At 40.9% G+C, this 21,845-nt stretch overlaps 1 protein-coding gene across 13 annotated transcripts in view; it reads right to left on the reverse strand.

Annotated features, from left to right (window-relative positions):
• KATNIP (katanin interacting protein) overlaps positions 1-21,845 on the reverse strand; it is a 154,761-nt gene that overhangs the window by 34,700 nt on the left and 98,216 nt on the right. For all 13 annotated transcript variants that reach the window (XR_004541078.1, XM_033963019.1, XM_033963016.1 and 10 more), the window contains 5 exons: positions 20,540-20,677; positions 7,960-8,824; positions 6,788-7,528; positions 4,187-4,392; positions 2,664-2,739 (listed from right to left, as the gene is read on the reverse strand). Coding sequence is in view for 12 of the 13 variants with exons in the window: in XM_033963019.1 (XP_033818910.1) it covers positions 2,664-2,739; positions 4,187-4,392; positions 6,788-7,528; positions 7,960-8,824; positions 20,540-20,677 (2,026 nt within the window). In the remaining variant the exon portion in view is untranslated. The remainder of the gene's footprint in view (positions 1-2,663; positions 2,740-4,186; positions 4,393-6,787; positions 7,529-7,959; positions 8,825-20,539; positions 20,678-21,845) is intronic.

Genomic DNA, 21,845 nt, shown 5'->3' on the forward strand with positions numbered 1-21,845 from the left:
CCAGAACTGAAGATCCGAAAGAAGAATCCTGCTTGGCCACGTCAATCCTGTAAAACTTCGTAAAGGTATACAAAAAGGACTACATGGCAGCTCTACAAATCTCTTCTAGGGAAACTGCCGAAGCTTCTGCCCACAAAGAGACAAAGCCTTACGTGGAGTTAGCCTTTACTGAAAGAAGAGGCTGCTTTCTAGATCCAATATAGGCTGATGAAATAGTCATTCAGATCCACCTGAAAATGGAGACTTTCGAAGCGGGTCTGCCCTTATAGGCTGTACCTACGATTAGACAAATGAAACTTGTTTGTGACCTCTAAGTACCTCAGCAAAAGTCTATGTACATCCAGCAATTTCAACACCCTTATCATGTTTGCTGGAACCCAAAGGTGCAAAGGCTGAAAACCGTACCGCCTGGTTGATGTGGAATCTAGATACCACCTTCAGAAGGAAGGAGGGAACCGTACACAGGATCATACTGGAATCCATAATCTGAAGAAAGGGATTCTTGCAGGAAAAAGCCTGAAATTTGGAAACTCTGTGGGCTGGAAATTAGGATTCATGCCCTGTTTGCAGTGGCCTGGAAAAGGGCCTTGCAGTCAGCTTCCTGAGGGTGCAGATAGGGAGGACATGCCTTCTTTGGTCCTAAGCCTCTCTGGCTGCTCAATCAGATGTGGTCATGCTTCTGAAGGGCTATGCCCTCCATTGTGCCAGCCATTCCCAATTTGGAATCTCAATCTGGCTCTCAGGTTACTTGCTAGTTCGCCTCACAAACCATTGGACCAGGCTTCTTTGATGGATCTCATCCTCAAGACGGATTTATTGGTGGCCAGAGCTATCCCTGGAGCGCACCTCTGCAGCATGGAACACGAAGCTGCGAATAATACTGAAGTTAAGGAAAAAAATTAACATGAGCAGAAAAGACTAGCTCCTACTGTCTCGCTTGTAGAAAGACAACTGGAAGTCAGAGGGTAGTCCTGAGGTAAGAGGGAAGGGTCAAAAATTTGTAACTGAAGCTTCCTATAAGAGATCTCGTGAGATGGGATTGACTACCCACCTGTCCAGGAATAGAGTGGGATTGTACAAGAAATAGCCTGAATATAAGAATGCTACTTTTGCAAAATAAAGGCTTGGAAGCTCATTTTCAAAGCACTTAGACACACAAAGTATCACAGAAACCTTTGAAAATGAGCTTCCAAGCTTATGGTACTTTGTGTGTCTAAATGCTTTGAAAATGAGCCCCTCAGTCTCATTAAGAAAGCTCAGTTGTGGAGATTCTGCTTGAACACCTCCAAGTCAGAAATCCCACTAAAAAAATTATACAGTTTTTAAAAACAGCAGCCTCTTCTTATGAAGACTATTGCTTGATAAGACTAAGGAAATTGGGATTTCACACCTTTGTGAGAACAGCTCACAGCAAGTTACATTCAGGTACAGTAGTTATTTTTCCTCTCTCTGGAAGGCTTACAGTGTAAAGTGTCCTTTTACATTGCTGAGGTAAAAACTGACCTTAGTGTGCCATTACATGGGCCATTCCTATATGCTAATGTTATTTTTACAAGCAAAAAAGAAAGGATAATTTATAATACTCGTTTTAAAAGATCTTTTGTACACATCAGTGTCTTACTTTATTTATGATTAATATTTCACTTTTATTAAACCACTGTTTTTATCATTTAAATAATACCCTGTTTTAACAATAGAAGTCATCTTCAAGATTAATGGAGAGGTTGAAGTATCATAAAGAATGCATTGTTCTCAGTAAAGAGACCTCTTATAACTTAAATGTTATTTCAAGTTTTCATCCTGAATGCATGTGGTGTAATCATTTACTTCCAAACCTCCTTCCTCGCCTCAAATTTAATTATTTATTAATTAATGAAAAGCTAACTGAGTTTTTTTTGCTTATAGACATTTCTTTGTGGGTTGGATAACTCAGAAGTTGATCCGTTTGTGTTGTCTGAATGTTATTTTTGCAGCAGCTGTAAAAAAGACAACCCCCCCAAAGAAAAACCTTTTTCATTAATGGTTGTGTGCTAATTTTGCCATTAGTATGCAGCTATTTTCAAAAAGTACAATGTAAAGACTTATCATCCCTTATTTTGTAGGCGATAATGGCTCCCGTGTAGGCGATAATGGCTCCCGTGTTATCAATTTGCTAACAAGTTAGTACACAGTAATGCACATGTATTAACTTGTTAGCGTAGTAACACCACATTTCATCCTGACATGTCCCCTCAAAAAATAATACAAATTACTTAGCACACAGTTAACACAAATGCAAAAATTCAGGTTTGATACTTCAGTGTGTCCTGCATTAGTCTATTTATATTGTATTAGGTGCACATTAGCTCCTAACACTGCTTAGTAAAAGGACCCTTAGGTTTGTATCTGAAGTGATGGAAAGTAACATGACTTGCCCACAATTGCAAGAAGCAACAGTGGGCACTGAACCCCAGTTTCACAGATTCTTAGCCAACTTATATAATCTTTGGACCATTCCACGGACATTTCTCTGTTTGAATTTAAAATAGCTTTTACTTTTTGAGATACAGGAAATTTGGGGAGTTTTAGGACAACTGGAATAGCCAGCCCACTGGAATGCATTGTTTTACTCAGTTTTACTGTATTGCAGATTACGGTACTGCACACATAAAGAATACTCTTACATGTTCCTGTGTATATTCCTGGTACCGCACAGGGGACCTCAATGGAGGTGCCTAGTGGGACTGTTTCTTCTTGAATCTGAGGAAACAAAATATATCAAATGTAGCAGAGCTATACAACAACAAAGCAAACCGCCTTATAAGCCAGTTACAAAAAGGGTACTGTTTGGTCAACAAAAACATTGAAGCATCAGCTAAACTACTAAGCCAAATATAAAATATATCTTCCACTCCAGAATGCAGTTTCTTGGTATAGCAACATTCAAACACTTCATCAGACCAGCATTTCCCACTAACAGCAACGCGATGAAAAGAAAGGAACTTTTTGTTGTCCTGTTTGTGTATTTGTGATCAGAGCTAAATACTGTATGTGATCAGTTCTATTTCTAACAGCAGCTGCTTGTGAAAAGATATTTTGTTTTAATGTTTGTTTTTATATTTAATACATGTTTTACTGTATCTCTCTTAGAGCTGTGGATTGAGTGGGTAACAATGTTTTTAATAAATAAGTTGCAGATAATACTGTGGACTGTTAACAAAATGTACTGTTCCTGGTTATTTATTCATCAATTCTTATGTTGGACAAGTAGTACCGAAAGGGGACACATGCCTTTTTAAAAATGTGCACATGCTACACAAGACCTCTCTCTACATACAATGTGAGCCAACGTGCTATCATGTAAGTTTTTTGTTAAACAGACATTTCAGGTTGCAAATAACTGCTGCCACCTAAAAAACAAAACCTTAAATGAACCACACTAAAGAATTCTGAGTTCAGACACTGGTGTTGGTGTTAGAGCTACTGAAATGAAATAAGGGGAAACTAAACAGCTCCTAAGTGGTTTAGAAAATATAAGCTATGCCGAAGTAGAGCAAAGTCCATCAAGCCTAGCATCCTGTCTTGCAGTAGCCAGTCTGGGTCACAGATGCCTAGCAGATCTCTAGAAACAGATCAAAATTTCTCAACGTTCATTTCAAGGAATAAGTGATGAATCTCCTCAAATCTGCCTGACTAATATTTTTTTTATGGACTATTCCTTGTGCAAACAAGAATTCCAGGTAAGCCTCTCTAATGGAGTCACATTAATGGAATTAGGCAGTGAAAGGTCATCTGAAAACAACCCTTCAGTTCCAGTGCCTCAGGGAAGAAATCCCACATGAAATCACCAGCTGCTCAGCCAGAGCTACTTTGATAAACTAAACCCTTTTTTTTCCCCCAGCAAATGCCGTTATGTTGAAATCCCCAATTTAAAAAAGCTTTAGCATTTGTATTTTTTTAAAAATCACTTGACAGTGCAAGGCAAGCTAAGGCATTCGCTTGGTAGTAGAGATTCACTGTAGGTATGTGGATAAAATCTTTTTACTTTTCTCTTAAAAGTTAGTGGCTTTCAGTTACTAATGGTAATGCTTGTTCCTGAACTAGAAAAATTAGGAAGAGATATGTGTAAGATCAAACCCTGCCATCCAGTTACTTGTGTTAAGCAGAAAACATGCTCTGTCTTACAGATAATTAACTTGTCATCTACCTGTTTGCCTTCTGCTCTGGAACCTGCTTGTGTGAAAGGCCTTTCCTCCCCCTCACCATCTGCTGTGCTTGGTCTGTTCACATCTTCCTTGTACCGTGAAAGCATACTTTCATACTCTCCATCAAAAGTCTCATCATAGTGGGACATGGCCTCTAGAATGTCATCGTCTGTTGTAAACAATATGGTATCCCCAAACTGCTCAGAAGCTGAAAATATGACATGAAGTATCAAAACATATGAAATCTAGAAACATGAAAGTTCAGTATAAACATGCAACAAAGAATTGTACAGGATGGGATAGTGTTCACAAAGACTTTAGGGTTTTAGAGCAGTAATTAGAGAAATCTCCTTAAAAACCACTCAGCCTAAACTTTTACCCACAACTCCATTAGTCTTAGAGTTCCTTAAATTCCCCATCATTTTCACCATTAACACAATTTGTAAGGTGATACCCATGTACTTGTTATTGTAAAATATAAAATCAACTACAAAACAAATTCAAGTTCACAAAGCATACAAGTTGTACCATGCAAAACAAAACATGTTGAGGGACATATGTGATGGCAATGTAATGCATCAGAAGAACTGCCATACTTGGTCACACTAAAGGTCAGTCAAGCCCAGTATCCTGCTTTTAACAGTGGACAATCCAGGTCACAAATACCTGGCAGGATCACAAAAGTAGCAAGAATCCATCTATCTACCTCCAGGATAAGCCGTGGGCTTCTCAGGTTCACTTTTCCTCCAGGTAAGTGCTCAGCCCTTTTTTTAAGCCCAACTATGATAACTGCATTTACCACTATTTTCTCTAATTTGTGTACTACTTAGTAACTTCATGCTCTGTCTGCTATTCTTTATACTTTTTTAAAATGCATGCAGACTGTGAAATTGCAGGCAGGCCTCAGGAAATTGGAAGGCTGGGCATCCAAATGGCAGATGAAATTTAATGTGGACAAATGCAAAGTGATGTACATTGGAGAAGAATAGTTCAAATCATAGTTACCAGATGCTAGGGTCCACCTTGGTGGCCAGCACCCAAGAAAAAAGATCTAGGTATCATTGTAGACAAAATGCTGAAACCTTCTGCACAATGTGCGGCGGCAGCCAAAAAGCAAACAAGATGCTAAGAATTATTAGAAAAGGAATATTATAATTCCTCTGTATCACTCCATGGTGCAACCTCACCTTGAGTATTGCATTCAATTCTGGTCACTGTATCTCAAACAAATATATATAGTGAAATTAGAAAAGGTTCAAAGAAGAACAACCAAGATGATAAAGGGGATGGAACTCCTCTTGAATGTGGAAAGATTACAGAAGTTAGGGCTCTTCAGCTTGGAAAAGACGGCAGAGAAGAGATATGATCAAAGTCTACAAAATCCCGAGTGGAGTAGAACGGGTACAAGTGGATTGATTTTTCACTCCATCAAAAATTACAAAGACTAGGGGACACTCGATGAAGTTACAGGGAAATACTTTTAAAACCAATAATTTTTCGCTCAGAGAATAGTTAAGCTCTGGAAAGCGTTGCCAGAGATTGTGGTAAGAGCGGATAGTGTAGCTTGTTTTAAGAAAGATTTGGACAATTTCCTGGAGGAGAAATCCATAGTGTGTTATTGAGAAAGACATGGGGGAAGCCACTGCTTGCCCTGGATCGGTAGCATGGAATGTCACTACTCCTTGGGTTTTAGCCAAGTACTAGTGACCTGGATTGGCCACGGTGAGGATGGGCTACTGGGCTTGATGGACCATGGGTCTGACCCAGTAAGGCTATTCTTATGGAATCTTCTCGGTACCTGTGACCTAAACTGGACACTGTATGATGTTTCTGATTCAGCATGGCTTTTCTTATAACTCCTCTTCCAATATTTCTACTCTTCTATCAAATCCTACTAGCTTCTGTTCATTTCTCATGCTGCATATCTAAAATAGATATCTATCCTTTTGATAGCTCCACTTGAGTCCCTTTAGCTCTGGAACATCTTTTACTAGGGGTGACCCAGTGGCCTCCAACTCTGAGGAAAGAGCATTAATGATATCATCCTTTTACAGCTGGGTAGGCCTCTACCTCCCCTTCCAACATATTGATATGACTCTGACTAGCTAGGCTGTTTCTTGCTTTCCTAACAGTATTCTGGCTGTCGTCCTGAGTGTTTGGATTAACTGTTCTTTCCCAACTAATCAGCATATTGTTAAGGCCCTTAATCTTCATTCTCTCTCATCTAATACTGCCATAGCTCCCATGTAACTGACCAGTCCCTCTCCCACTTCCATTCAATTCAGTCTGCTTACCCACTTTCAGAGATTTACTTTCATATAGAAACGAATTAAACTGCCAGCAACAACTAAGAGTTTTGAAGCAATTTGGGTTTTTTTTCTGGAAGAATGCTCTTATTTATTAAGAACAGTATGATCATGCAGGAAAACCACCTGAATTGAGAGCTAAGATAATGGATCCCAATTGAGCATTAGACAGAAAGAAGCAAGAAAGACTTGTGAAGGAGACTGAAAAATTATATATGCATATTACCTAAATCTACACATTTTGTTGATTATAGTTTTTAATATATAGACTCTCTCACCCCATCCCCCATGACAAACCTCCAGACAATGTTCCAGAAGCCTTTGCGATCTCTCCTTTAAAGATGCATTTTTCATCAAGTAATATTTCAATATCTTTCACTCCACGAAAGGAATGTATTCTGGATTTATTGTAATTCCAAATCCTAATCATTGCCACTTGAGAAGGAGTCACAAATTCAAGATAGATAAAATGAAGCTTTCCAGGAGTAAAAGGTGCCAGCCAAAGATGCATATCATCTTGAGTTCTGTTTGTCCTATCAATTAGGTTGGTTACTACTCTGGGATCTTTACCATAGGTTGGTAATATATTAATATCAGGAGGCTCAGCCTCAATTCCAGAAATCTGAACAGGCTCTCCATTTGAACTAAATATTTCAATTCCATTGAGACCTACATAATGTCTATCCCCCCAGGTAGATGCTATTTTAATAATTAGATGCTGCCCATGAGGCAACACTGGAATTTCAAAATCACTTCCATCATCTCTATCAGTTTCTATAGTGTTATCTTCTTCCAGTATCCTAAGTGCATCCTCTGTATCTTCCTTTCTTGCTGACTGATGTTCTCCTTGCCTGCTAATCTTCTGCTGTTGAAGAAACTCATCAAAAATATCCCCTTCAAATTCCATGTTAGAGATTCTGCCCCGCTGAGAATGATTGAACTTTAACAAGGAGTTCCATGATTCTAGCAGTGAGTAATCCTGTTCATTGTGCCACCTTGCTCTGGGAGACTTTGGGGATTTCACAGAAAGCAGCACATCTACAAAAAAATGTTGAAAAAAATTAATGTTTATTGACTGAAAGAGGAAATTTTATTTTTATATATTGGTGTTTATGAAGAGATTCATCTTGCACAGCTTGACATAAAACTTACAATTTTATTATTAGTATAATAGCAGTAAATTGTCCAAATATAAGCATAAATGCAAATCAATGAGGTAAACTTGTAGACAGGCAAACTGAATCCTAACAGCAAAAACATGATACAGTGTCAAAAATGTACACATTAAAAAAGTACAGAATAACAATAATATACAAGAAATATGATAAAGAAGCAGGGCATACATGATACATCATAATAAACAGTATGGTGGAACATTCGTATTAACACAGGCATGATACCAACAATGTCAGCACAAGCTCAAGTCCAGTTTGAACCAAGAAATCTTTCCAAAAACCTTACATGCTTACCCAAATTAGGCAGACTTTCTTCAGTAGAGTCTTCATTTGTCAAATCTTCTTTTCTTATACTCAGTGTGCTTCTTCTTCCACTTACTGGGTGCTCAGGGCTGTGAAACTCTTGGTTAATGAGGTTGTCAAACTCATCAGCACAAAGTTTCCTGGACAAATGTGATGAGCTGGCAACTTCGAGGGCTTTCTTCAACGATTTCTCTAATTCACTTTTATTATCCTCATCAATTAGGGCTTGCCAGTTGCTAGTAGCGCTGTCTGACTGAACCTGAACTCCCAGTTCTAATGACTGTTCTGCATCAAGCCAGAGAGGCTTCTCTTTACTGCGACTCTGGTTCTTCTCTTTCATGTCAGAAGAGGACTGTAACCAAGATGGTGTTTTGCTACTGGATTCTGTGATTTTTCTACCAATTATTTTTTCAAGCTGTTCTTTCATGCTTAGTTCATTTTCAAGTTCAGAATTCTCCACAACTGTTGATGTTGTATCTTCCTGAAAACCTACCCTGGTATAAGATGTGGATGTTACAGTAACTTCTTGGTTAGACAAGTCATCCTTCTTCAAAGAAGTAATGGAGCTCTCTCCTTCATCTGTCTGATTTATAGATATATTAGTAATCCCAGACTGTATATTTAAACTATCATATACATCAGGATTCTCAAAACTAGAATCCATGTCAGTCTTCAAATTACTGGCCTTGTCAAAGTCTGTATTTTTTGTAACAGATAAACATAGGGTGTCTTCCAGCAGATTAACTGTATTGCTGTAATCAAATACCTGGTTCCCACAACCCTTCTCTAATATGCCATCAAATACCAGTGTTTCATCAATATAAATTTTCACATTCCTTGCACCAATGTCAAGATCCTGAAATTAAAGAAAACAAACAAACCATGAAAACATGTGTTTGTTCTGCCTATGTGCCAACATTTCACAAAAGACAAACTTTGCAAGACTACACAGACTATATCCTATTTTAATTTCTTACCAATTGTTTTATTATTTTATATAGACTGATCAAATAAATTTGATTATTTATTTTCATAACAATCATTATCACTTTATATCAGGAGTTCTCAAGTCAATTTGTGAGACTCACCCAGCCAGCCAATATTTCAGGATCCCGACAACAAATATTCATGAGATAAATTTGCATGCACTGCTTCCATTTTATACAGATCTATCTCATGCATATTCATTGTGGATATCTTCAAAACTAGACTGGCTTGGTGTGTCCCAGTTACTGGGTTGAGAACCTCTGCTCTATATATTAGAAGTCAGCTTAGATAAGGCACTTTTGCTTTAATTGAATTTTTACAGTTAATTCATTTTTATTAATATTAGACTTGTTTGGTGAAATATACCGGTAAGTGGAACAAACGTGACCAATAAACCTCAGATTTATTTATCACATTTCACTGCTGTATAACATCTTATGCTGAAACTGAAATAGCTTCATTCAAATTTTTGAAAAGCATTTAAAAATGGAATGCAGTCAAACCTCAGTTTGCGAGTAACGCAGTTTGCAAGTGGTTTGCAAGATGAGCAAAACTCTCAAGCAAATCATGCCTCGCAAACTGAGCATTGACTTGATTTGCGAGCCCCCCTCCCTGAGAGCTGGCATCGCCCCCCCTCTCCAAGAACCGGCATTACCCACGAGCCCAAACCCTTACCCTGATCTGGCACTAGCACGCAGCACCAACTGACAGGACGTGCCGGTACCTGAAGATACTGCCTCTTGCCGCTAGGGTGGGCCTTGAGCATCTGCGCATGCTCAAGGCCTTCTGGCTCCCGCTCTCTCCAAGGCAGGAAGAGCGGGAGCCAAAAGGCCTTGAGCATGCGCAGATGCTCAAGGCCCAGCCTAGCAACAAGAAGCAGGATCTTGAAGTACCGGCACATTCTGTGGATTGGTGCTGCGTGCCGGTGCCAGATTGGGGTAAAGGTTTGGGAGGGCAGGCGATGCCGATTCTCAGGGGGGGGGCATTCGCGGGCAATGCCTGTTCTTAGAGGTGGGGTGGAAGTGCGCCAGTGGCCTCGGGGGTGGGAGGTCTTTTTGGGATGTGGTGGGGTGGAAGCGAGAAGCGCCAGTGGCCTCGCAGAGGGGGGGAACCAATCAAGCGAGTTTCCCTTATTTCCAATGGGGAAACCCGCTTTGATATACGAGCACTTTGGTTTACAAGCATGCTTCTGGAACTAATTATGCTCGCAAACCGAAGTTCCGCTGTATTTTAAAATAATAATAATAATAACAGCTTATATACCGCAGTACCGTGAAGTTCTATGCGGTTTACAAAAGATTAAGCAAAGGTACAAATTGACTGACTTCAAGAGGGATAGAAGAAAGAGAATTAATAGGACAGGAAATTCATTGTTGAGGAAAAAGTGATCAATAGGACAAGTTAATCACTATTGAGGGGAGAGAGATGAGTGGATCAGTTGTCTAGATGCTTTAGGAACAGGTGTGTTTTTAGACGTTTCCTAAATTCCTCATAAGTAGTGGGCGAAAGTAATTGTTCTAGGTCTTTACCCCATGATGCTGCTTGGTGTGAGAGAAGATGTTCATGGTGTTTTTTCAGTTTGCAACCTCTCACTGGGGGGGCAACGAAGTTGGAATGAGAGCTTCTCTTGTGTCTGTTGGTTGAGAAGGAGAAAAGGTCAGTAATGTATTCAGGGGCAAGTCCGTATAATGCTTTAAAGCAAAAACAGGCGAATTTGAACTTTACGCGTGCCTCCATTGGCAGTCAATGCAGCTGCCAGTAATAAGGTGTCACGTGGTCAAATTTCTTTAGTCCAAAAATCAGTCTAACTGCTGCATTTTGCATCAGTTGTAGGTGTCGCATATTCTTTTGGGAAATAGGAGATGTTACAGTAGTCAAGTAGACTCAGTACGAGGGATTGGACTAGGGTTCTGAAAGCCGATGTATCGAAATAAGCTTTAATGGATCTGAGTTTCCAGAGAGTAAAGAATCCCTTTCTGATTAAGGAGTCTACCTGGTCTTTCATGGTTAGGCATTGATCCAGAGTTACACCTAGTATCTTAATGGTAGGCTGGATAGGGTAACTAAGGTTATTGATACATAGTGGTAATTTGGTGTCAAGCGGATGTGGTGAAGCAACGAAGAAAGTCATTTTTTCCTGAATTGAGTTTGAGCCTAAAGTTTGTCATCCATTGGTCCATCACGTTTATGGCTTCTGAAGCTTTGGGAATAGTTTCAGAGACAGTGAATGGGATGATAATAGTAAAGTCATCTGCATAACTAAATAGTTTTATCCCCAGCTGGGTTAGCTGCATGCCCAGTGAGGACATGTAGACGTTGAAGAGTAATGGGGATAGTGGAGACCCTTGTGGCACACCGGATGGATTGATCCAGATGTCGGAAAGCTCATAATTAAAACGTACCTGATAGGTGCGGGATATAAGGAAGCCACGGAACCAGTTCAGTACCTTATCCCTGATACCAATGGCGTCTAGGCATTGCAGCAGTTTCACGTGGTCTACTAGATTAAAGGCAGAACTCATATCGAATTGCATAACCAGGGCAATAAGACCCCTACTAAACAGTAGGTGCAAATTGTCTAAGATAGCCGCAATTACTGTCTCCGTATTGAATAGCGGTCTAAAACCAGATTGAGTTTCATGTAGGAGAGAGAATTGATCAAGATAACCCATCAGTTGGGTGTGTACCAATCCCTCCATAATTTTTACAATAAACGGAATGGATGCTACCGGTCACACCAGGTGAAGTTTACAGTGAACTGGCAAGACTCAAGGTGTACAAAGCCATGGGACCAGACAATTTGCACCCAAGAGTGCTCAGAGAATTGAGCGATGTCCTGGCGAAATCATTGGCTCAGCTATTCAATCTCTCCCTAAGTAAGGGGAAAGTTCCCCTGAACTGGAAATTAGCTAATGTCGTTCCTCTGCATAAAAAGGGTTGCAGGGCAGAGGCTGCGAATTATAGACCGGTGAGTCTCACATCAATAGTGTGCAAACTCATGGAAACACTAATTAAAAGCAAATTGGACACGATCTTGAATGAAGGGAATCTTCGGGATCCCAGTCAGCATGGATTCACCAAGGGTAGGTCCTGCCAATCAAATCTCATCAGCTTCTTTGACTGGGTAACAAGAAAGTTGGACTTGTGAGAGTCTTTGGACGTCGTGTACCTGGACTTCAGTAAAGCTTTTGACAGTGTCCCACACCGCAGGCTGCTAAGCAAGATGGAATCGATGGGGTTAGGAGAGACACTAACTGCATGGGTCAATGATTGGCTGAGTGGCAGACTTCAGAGGGTGGTGGTTAATGGTACCCTCTCTAAAACATCGGAGGTGACCAGTGGAGTGCCGCAGGGCTCGGTCCTGGGTCCACTCCTTTTCAACATATTCATAGGGGATCTGACTCAAGGGCTTCAAGGTAAAATAATACTATTCGCCGATGACGCCAAACTATGTAATATAGTAAGTGAATGCAGTTTACAGAATTATATGGCGCAGGACCCGCTTACATTGGAAAGTTGGTCCTCAACCTGGCAGCTAGGCTTCAATGCTAAGAAATGTAAGGTCATGCACCTCGGAAGCGGAAATCCATGCAGGACGTACTTCTTGAACGGAGAAACTTTAACTAGGACTTCAGCAGAACGAGATTTAGGAGTAATCATCAGTGCAGACATGAAAACTGCCAATCAAGTGGAGAAGGCTTCATCTAAGGCAAGGCAGATATTGGGTTGTATCAATAGAAGTTTCGTCAGCCGAAAGCCTGAAGTCATAATGCCGTTGTACAGGGCCATGGTGAGACCTCATCTGGAGTACTGTGTGCAATTCTGGAGGCCACATTACAGTAAAGATGTGCGCAGAATTGAATCGGTTCAGCGGACGGCCACCAGGATGATCTCGGGGCTCAGGGGTCTCTCATACAAAGAGAGACTGAACAAATTGCAGCTCTACACTCTCGAGGAACATAGGGAGAGGGGAGACATGATCGAAACATTTAAGTACCTCACGGGATGTGTCGAAGTGGAAGATGATATTTTCTTTCTCAAGGGACCCTCGGCCACAAGATGTAAGGCCACAAGATGGAGATGTAAGGTTTGATTCTTCTCAGTTGGCGGAGGTGGAGGCTATTTGAGATATGTGGGTGGACAAGGACAGGTGGCTGTCTAATGTTACTCCTAGGCTGCGTACCTGATCTGCTGCTGTTAGTGAGGTGGAGTGGAGTCCCATGATAGAGTTGGGCATGTATGTGCATTTGGTACTTTTTTCCCCTAATCCATAAGAGCTCAGTTTTGGAGGCGTTCAGCTGTAGTTTGTAGTTTTTGACATCCAGGTTTTCATGTCAGAGAGGCAGAGTTGGAGGTTATCAATTTGGAATGTATGATGTTTTAAGACATACTGATTGTTGGGCTACATAAATTATGCAACATGTTGGTGTTATGAACTGTTCTCAAAGATTACAACTTTATCTGTAAATGACATTAAATCAAACAAATTTAGGAAACTTATGATGGCCTTTGTAGTCACTCTGAATTAGTTTTTTACAGTAACCCTAAACATTAAAAATGTAATTCAAAATGAGCTAGAAATGGATTATGTCCTTTTATTCCATCAAACAATTTTATGGAGACCATGGGGCTCATAATAAAAAGAGAAATATGTCCAAAAACGGGCCTAAGTCGGCACTTGGACGAATATTTCTCAAATACGTCCAAGTGCCGATACTAAAAACGGGTTTTGAACATATTTCTAAACGACCTAGGCCTTCATAGTGCCGCTGAATGACCAAAGCTAAACAGGGTGTTTCAGGTGGAGTGTCGAGGGCGGGAGTTGGGTGGGCCGTGGGCCGGCTTAGACTTAGTCGTACAGCATGTATAACCGAAAGTTATACATCCCACGATCAACAGAACTTGGACGTTGTGACTTAGACCATGTAAAACAAGGTCTAAGTCACAAAAGCCCACCTAAACTCACCAGATAAGCACTGAAAACATATAATACAGACCCCCACACACTACCCCAGTGATCACCAACCCCCCCCCACCCCCATAAAAATTTTAATCACAACTTTAAAATTTAGCCTCCAGACCATTATCACCTGGCCGCCTGGCATAGGAAAGCTTAGTCGTCCAATTCAGAGGCAGCTTAAGTTGTCTTGGGGGTGGGTTAGGGACCCATAGATAGGAGGACCCATGCCCATAAGCCCCTATAATCACTGCATTGATTCTTAAACATGTGCACTCTCCTTATACACCCCCAAAACCCTATTTTATTGGCATATAAGTGGCTCCTGCAGCCATAAGGGCTATTGGGTGGTAGATAAGTGGGTCTAGGGGATTCTGGAGGTGGTTTGGGGGGGCTCACCATGACCTATAAGGAGCTATAGTGAGGAGAAGACATGTCACCCTTTTTGTGAAGTTCACAGCAGTGCCCTGTAAGGTACCCCACTATTTAGGTGCCATGTCTAGTATGCAGTCCATAACTTTGCAGACCCCTCCCACGTCCCTTTCGATTATGCCCTTCCATGCCTTTTATATTCCTTTTAGGGGCTTGATTCAGATTGCATTGTTAACATGTAGCTCCCTACTGTTCATCAATATTAACCAAGTTGGCCATTTTTGAAAATATCATTAAGATGTAGCACTGTATATTTTTAAGAGTTTGAATTGGACCCTTTACAACTACATTTAATTTTATTTTTAAACACAAACAAACCCAGGAAGAAAGATGAGGATTATTCTATATTACTCTGCCATGCAATATTTTACCAAAATCACTTTTAAAAACACTTCAGTTTTACTTCTGGTGTAATTCTGCAAAAACATATTCAAAATTCTGAGCAAAAAACAAATTCACTGTACAAAATCTGCACATTTATTTCTTGCTTAGTGATTTTTTTCTAGCAGCACACTTTTGCCGTGAACAGAACACTTAACACCTTCTGCCACCTCCTTCCCTCCCCCCCACCTATGTACTGGAATCCCTACCTACTCCTTCTCACTGTACTCTCCGAACTCCAATGACTTCATTGTTTGTAATTTCTGTTTAACTGACTTCCGGTCAGCTAACTCTGTTTAACTGACTTCCTAACTTCCACGACTTCTTCATTTGTAACTTTGTTTAACTGATGTGAACCGCCTAGAACTCTCTGGGTATGGCAGTATACAAAATAAAAGTTATTATTATTATTATTACCTTAGTAAAGTCTGGTTGGTTTGTTTTCATTGTACTTCACTCTGTCTTTATGTTGTTGAAAAATATTTTTGAAAGCTGACATTTCAATACATTCAGAATAAACTTTTTTCCTATCTTTTGTTCTCTGAGCAGTTTATTTTTCTATTCACTTAGGTCCCTTTACTGTTTTGGGTTTTTTTTGTTGTTTTATTTTATTTATAAACTGCCTTTCCCAAGGCGTCTCACAATATAAACATAAAATACATATAAAACAAACAAGATAAGTGACCAGCGCTTTCATATATACAAATTTCTTAATGCCCATATTTCATCTTACAAAATAAATGCTTCTTCAGTAATTTCTTAAACGCCTCGAGATTGCTTTGCTTTCTAATGTGCAAAGGTAGCCGGTTCCATTCCTGAGGGCCTCTACAGGAAAATATAGTTGCACGTGAAGTATTCATTCTCAATTGCCTTACCGATGGTACAAACAAGCCACAGAGCACAACTTGGATAAAGGGACATAAGCTTGAATAATATCCACAAAACTTGCGTGAGCCAAACCATTCAAGCACAGGTAGACCATCACAAGAAGTCTAAAGTATATACAGTCTTTCAACTTCAACCAGTATAACTTCACATAATATTCTACGATATGTTCAGTCCTGTCCAAACGAAAAAAAAAGTTCTAACCACTGAATTTTGAGTCACCTGCAATGCACTCAACAGGATTAATGGCAAACCCAAAAGCACAAGATTACAAAAGTCCAACTATGACTGCAAAATGACCCTAAAGATGCTAACAGGCAAATACAGGCAAAGCCTATTGAAGAGCCGCAATCTGAAAAAAATCTTTATCAAATCTTGAACATGGCTTTTAAAGGTCAATTTCGAGTCCACCACAACAACTAAGTATCTAACCTCTTCAGAAAGTTTTATCAAGGTGTCCCTAAGCTGTAAAGACCCAGAAGTTTCTTGCGCCTGCGATCTCCAAATTATCATTTTTGTTTTTTGAACATTCAGCTTTAATTTACTACCTCCATCCATTCCATCACATTCATCATCACTACTAGCAGTCGTTCCTCCGTTTGCTTTTCTTTGTTTCATAACTGTCTTTGTAGGATTGCCTATCCATCCTATCTATCCTGAGCTTCTTCCCTCTGTGTCCCCCCTCCATACATCACCCCTCTGTCAGAATCACCCCTTTTCAAGCAACATCCCAGGGTCTAGCAGTCCTTCTATGCCCCTGACTCAATGCTCTCTCCACATCAATCATTAATCTTCATGTCTGTCCCTCTCCATGCCCAGCAGTGCTTCAGTATCCCTGTCTCTAAGCTCAGTTCCCATCTAAGAACTCTTCTCTATGTTTCTATGCCTCTGTGTGTGCAGGATCTTCAACCACTAAGCCAGCCTCTCTCCCCTACCCCCTCAAGTCTGCATCGCTCATTCCCTATCCTCTCCCAGCCAGAATTCTCTCTCCCCAACAACCCCAGCCAGCATCTCATGCTATCTCCCCCTATCGCTCTGAACCAGCACCTTTCCCCACAGCCAGCATCTCTTATTCTCTCACACCTGCCACCCCCAGCATCTCTCACTCTTTCACCACAGACCCCCCTGACATCATCTCTCACACCTGATCCCCCTGCCAGCATCTCTCATCCCTGACCCCCCCCCAGCCAGCATCTCTTACTCTTTCACCCCATCCCCTCCAGCCAGCATCTCTCACTCTTTCACCCCTATCCCCCCAGCCAGCATCTCTCATCCCTATCCCCCTGAGGTTCTCAGAATTACGAGGAAACGGGAAAGCACAGATAGCCTCCTTAGGCAGAAAGCTGCCTGCTCCTTTATACCCCAGCTACTTGAATTCTCAGGAAAGCCCTGAGAAAAGGAAAGTTCTTAAACCTAAGGCACTAAAGCACCTCCCCTGAAGAAGCCTTGTTTAGAACGGTGAAACGAGGGCCCTGTTGGGCAATGAAATATCAGTGCTAATGTTTCAGTGTAGGGTTAATTACACTCTTCAACAGATAAGTGCTATGATTTAAATGTAAGTGCTATCTATGTCTTAAATCAGTGCTGCCTCGAGATCTACTGGCAGGCCAGGTTTTCAGGATATCCACAATGAATATGAATGAGAGAGATTTGCCTGCACTGCCTTCTTGGTATGCAAATCTCTCTCATGCTTGTTCATTGTGGATATCCTGAAAACCTGGTCTGCCAGTAGATCTCGAGGACCAGACTTGGCCAGCCCTGTCTTAAATTACTGATGAAATAAGGACAAAAAAAAAAAACATTAAAAATTATTATTAAGTGTTAGGGAGGTTTTTTAAGACCGATGATCGAGACATGACCTGCTACATTTGCCATTTAAAAGTAGGATTGTTGACTTAAAGGTCTCTGAGGTCTTTTTCTACATTTATGTTTATACGTTTATATATTTCTATGTACTTGGTTAACAAAGGATGTTTTTTGGATTAGCATTTATTAACCCCATCCCTCCCCAGCTAGCATCTCTCTCATCATGTCCCCTTGAGCCAGAATCTCCTACCCTATTCTTCCTAAGCATTTCACTCTGTTCCCATCGTCCTCAATCAAGCATCACTCTCTCCCCTTCCCAAATCAGCATTTTTTATTTTTCTTATCCCCCCCCCCGGCCAGGATCTCTTACACTGTCTCCCATCTGCCCTAAATGGCTTTTACTCCAAATGGAGGCCCTGTCCTGGTCCTGCAGATCCTTTAAAATTATGCCTCTCTCACTTGGCAGGGAAATGTGTTTGGTTTCCTGGGCTACTAGGGAATCCACTTTGGCATAGTAAATGTTTGCTGAAATTCCTGATCCATGGGATAAAACTTAGTCATGGTTTTAGCCACCTTCAGGAAGCCTTCAGGCGTCTCCCAGGGATCTGTGACTAAGATCCTCATATCCAGGTGCCACAGAAAAAAAATGTGGGTTGAGTCCAAACCCAACTCAGAAGAGAACACTGGGAGGATGGAGGTTTGTGGAAGGTCTATCTTTAGTTTTTGAAGGGACTCAGTAATTATTTCCAGCAGTGCAGGTGATTTCAAGAGTTGGTGAACAGAGGGATCCTCTCCCTGATCTATGGCTGATATCGCCTCCTGATCCTTCATATGGGAGGATGTTTCTCCCACCAGGGAAGCCTCTTTGGGGCAATAAAGGGATTATATTTGACCCCTCGTCCTCTGAGTCCCTGCACGATAGACCATCTGAGTCCAGAACAGCCTCTGCTCTCAGGGAAGACGTGTTCTGGGTATCCAGAAGGGCCTGTGTGCTGCTCCATTTGCCAGTGGACCTGACAGGCAGAGTTCTGCTTTGTGCATAAACTTGCCAAAGGAGATTCCCCTAAATTCCTACTACTTAAAAACACCATCTCCCCACCAGCCATGTTTCCAACCCAGTCTTATAATGGACATCTGAAAAATTAAAAAGCAAACAAAAGCAGTACAAGAGGAAATGCATTTCACATTTTTAGAATGGACACCTACAGAATACAGACACAAGTCATGTGGGTTTTAACATATATACTCTAATATAAACCGATCTGAATATAAACCGAGGTAATCTTTTTCCCCCCCCAAAAAGAGGAAAAAAGGTTGACTTGAATATAAACCAAGGTTAGAAATCTGGGTATGTGAGTGTCATTTGTCAGGGATCATGCCATAAGTAATCACTAATTTTTCAGTTGGGGCTGTTTCAAGTCCATAAGTTTAAGGAGAACCAACAAATATTTTCCTACTTGGGGCCTCGACCCCAACCAAAGTTTCTGGACTTCTATCCTCACCAGAACATCTGGCCTCAGTCACACATGCAGAAAAAGAGGGGAAAAAGCCCTTTTCAGATACAAACCTACAAACAAAAAATACCATTGTAAACAAATGAAACCCTAATATGCCAGACTCAACACAGAGTACACCACAAAAGAAATAGAAAGAAATTATTTTTTCTTGAACAGTCCAAAATATTAAAACAACAGATGTAAATTTTCAAAATAGACATATTTCAATCACTAAACTGAAAAAAAACAACATTTTTCCTACCTTTGTTATCTGGTGATTTTATTTTTCAATAACACCCACAAAGAAGTGTACACGCCAACAGAACTGGGACAAATAATTCTTTATTCTGTAAGAGACCTGACACTGCCAGTGTTTCGGCTCTTAGCCTGACTCAGGGATCGTTTCATATGGTTAGCATTCAACACTAGCTTTCTTCTAATGATTTTATTGTTCTGGTCATCTTGTTCTATCTGTACTCTTAATGCTGTTTCCAAGGCCTCGTTATGCATTTGTTTCTATTCTTTCCTTCACTTTTTGCACTACATCCTTCTTTGACACTGATTTTCATATTCAGTTTTCATCCATTTTTCTGCCTCCATCTCTTCCCCCTCCCTCCACCCATGTACACCATCTCTTCCCTCCTCTTCTATTTCCTTCCATCCATGTGCCCCATCCATGGGTCCCCCATTCCTCTTCTCTCTGCCCCTCCCATTCAGCAACTCTCGTTTCTTTCTTTCTTCCTCCCTCCTTCCCTACTCCCCCAACCAAATGTTCTTCCACAAGGCTCTGAAGCCCCCTTCACCACAAAAGCTACAAAATGGTCACTGGCATGGAAGCGATACTCTTGCACTGCCTGCTGGCCTCCTCTGCACCGTTTCTTTGCTGCGGCCCACCCAAGCGGAAACAGGAAGTACAGAGGAGGTCACCAGCAGCGCTGGAGAATTGAACAGTGGCTTGGGCAATCCTATCCTCCACTACCCACTCCTCCCTGCCCCAGACCAACAACGCACTTACAGGCCCAATGCTCTGGAAACCATTGCTGACACTCTGTGCTGGTGAAAGGCTTTCTGCATCTGCGTATGCTCAAGGCTTGCTGGATTCCTAGAATCCCAGAGAGGGCGGGAGTCAGCAGGCCTTGAGCATGGGCTGACACTCAAGGCTCTTCACCTCACCAGCACAGAGCATCGGCGATGGTTTCCAGAGCATCGGGACTGTAAGTGTGGGGCAGGGGGAAGCAGTTAGTGGAGAATAGAAGTGCAGGTCATCGAAGGGGGAGAGATAGCTATGTAAGTCATCAAGGGGGGAGGGGAGATACCAAAGTTAGTCATCGGAGGGGGGTGGAGGATAACAGTGCCAGTCATCGGGGGAGGATAACCGTGCTGGACATTGAGGGCAGGGTTGGGGGGAAGGAACAGCATTGGTCATCAGGTAGGGAGGGGAAGAAAAAAGCACCAACATTGGAAGGTGGCTTGAATATAAACTGAGACTCCTATTTTTGGCCCCAAAATCTCGGTTTATATTCGAGTATATATGGTAATCATTCTGAAGATATTGACATAAGAACACTTGTTTTATATTAAAAGCTTGGTGTACAGGAAAGAGTTGAAGACAGTTGTGGCTGCTTACACTGAGTGTCTTGTTGTAATTCCATATCTTGATCTTGGATATTGCAAAATCATATGACTTGCCTGGATTGCGTATAACAAAGTAAAGCTGGACAGGAGGATGGAAAGGGCAGGTCCACATGAAGCGCTCCTTAGTGGTCTTAAAGTAAATAAAAAGATATATATATATCAGGCAGCAAGTCTCATTTTATATCCACTTTTTACATTATAAACTTAAATATATTAATCAGAACATTTTACAAAAATATAGTACATCATACATAAAAAGAAAAAATCATATTTTTATTATTTGTTCATTATTTTATTTTTTATTGAAATTTATTAACTGCCTTTATGACGAGATTAACAATATTAGCTTCATTTTAGTCCCTTCATCTCCACTGGATTAGTGAAGTAGGCAGCACGTTAAAAATGAAACCTCTTGACGGTCAAACTTTCCAGCATCATGTGGGAGAAACTTCTTCAGCATTAGACTGTCTTTTTTCTTGGGGGGCTAATAACATTTGTTTCGAGATAGATTTCCCATCCCCCAAATAAAAATAATACTACGCTTGTCTTTTGTTTTGTTTTAAATGTTAAGCAACTAAAGGGCTAGCAGGATAATATGTATGTAGCAAATGCGTAAACCGCATAGTTTTATGTAGTTTATAAATTGTTAATTAAATAAATAAATACTACAAACCATACCCCTCCCCGCCCCCCTCAAAAAAAAATCTCTTATTGGGGATAATTTTATAAAGGTCTGTATTTCCCTGCAGAAATGGAAGATTAGGTTTTTATCTTCAATAATCTTCTTTCTGTTAGTCCCTGCAGGATTCCATATGCTAGCTGTCCAATCTCTTCTTGCAATCCAGGAGTTGAAATCCAAAACACTTTTCTGAGCACATGCTCCTCCTACCTTAAAGAGTGAGTTAGAGCCTCCTATAGTTCAGTCCAAAAGCCGAGCAACCATACCGGAACCAATTCAGGACAAATAAGAGGGCATGGGAGAACCTTCCTGGCAACAAACAATTTCTGTTAAGAGCAGCTCTGCAAAATATAAAAACAAGTAACAAACAGGCAAAATGCAATACAGAAAAGACATTGAGAAACAATGTAGAACTAACCTGCTGTGTGCAACAAGCATCCACAAGAGACATCCTTCAGTTAAGCATATTCACAAAAATGGAAAACTCCCCACAAGATCCGTCAACTGGCTGAAAAGTCTTCAAGAACTGAAAGGAGAATAACCGAGGCAGAAAGAAGCAGGCTATTCCAAACAACTGAGTGTACACACAGCGTGCGGGTCATATGGAATCCTACGGGGA

This window comes from Geotrypetes seraphini, chromosome 11, assembly GCF_902459505.1.
Source record: "Geotrypetes seraphini chromosome 11, aGeoSer1.1, whole genome shotgun sequence".
Classification (NCBI taxonomy): domain Eukaryota; kingdom Metazoa; phylum Chordata; class Amphibia; order Gymnophiona; family Dermophiidae; genus Geotrypetes; species Geotrypetes seraphini.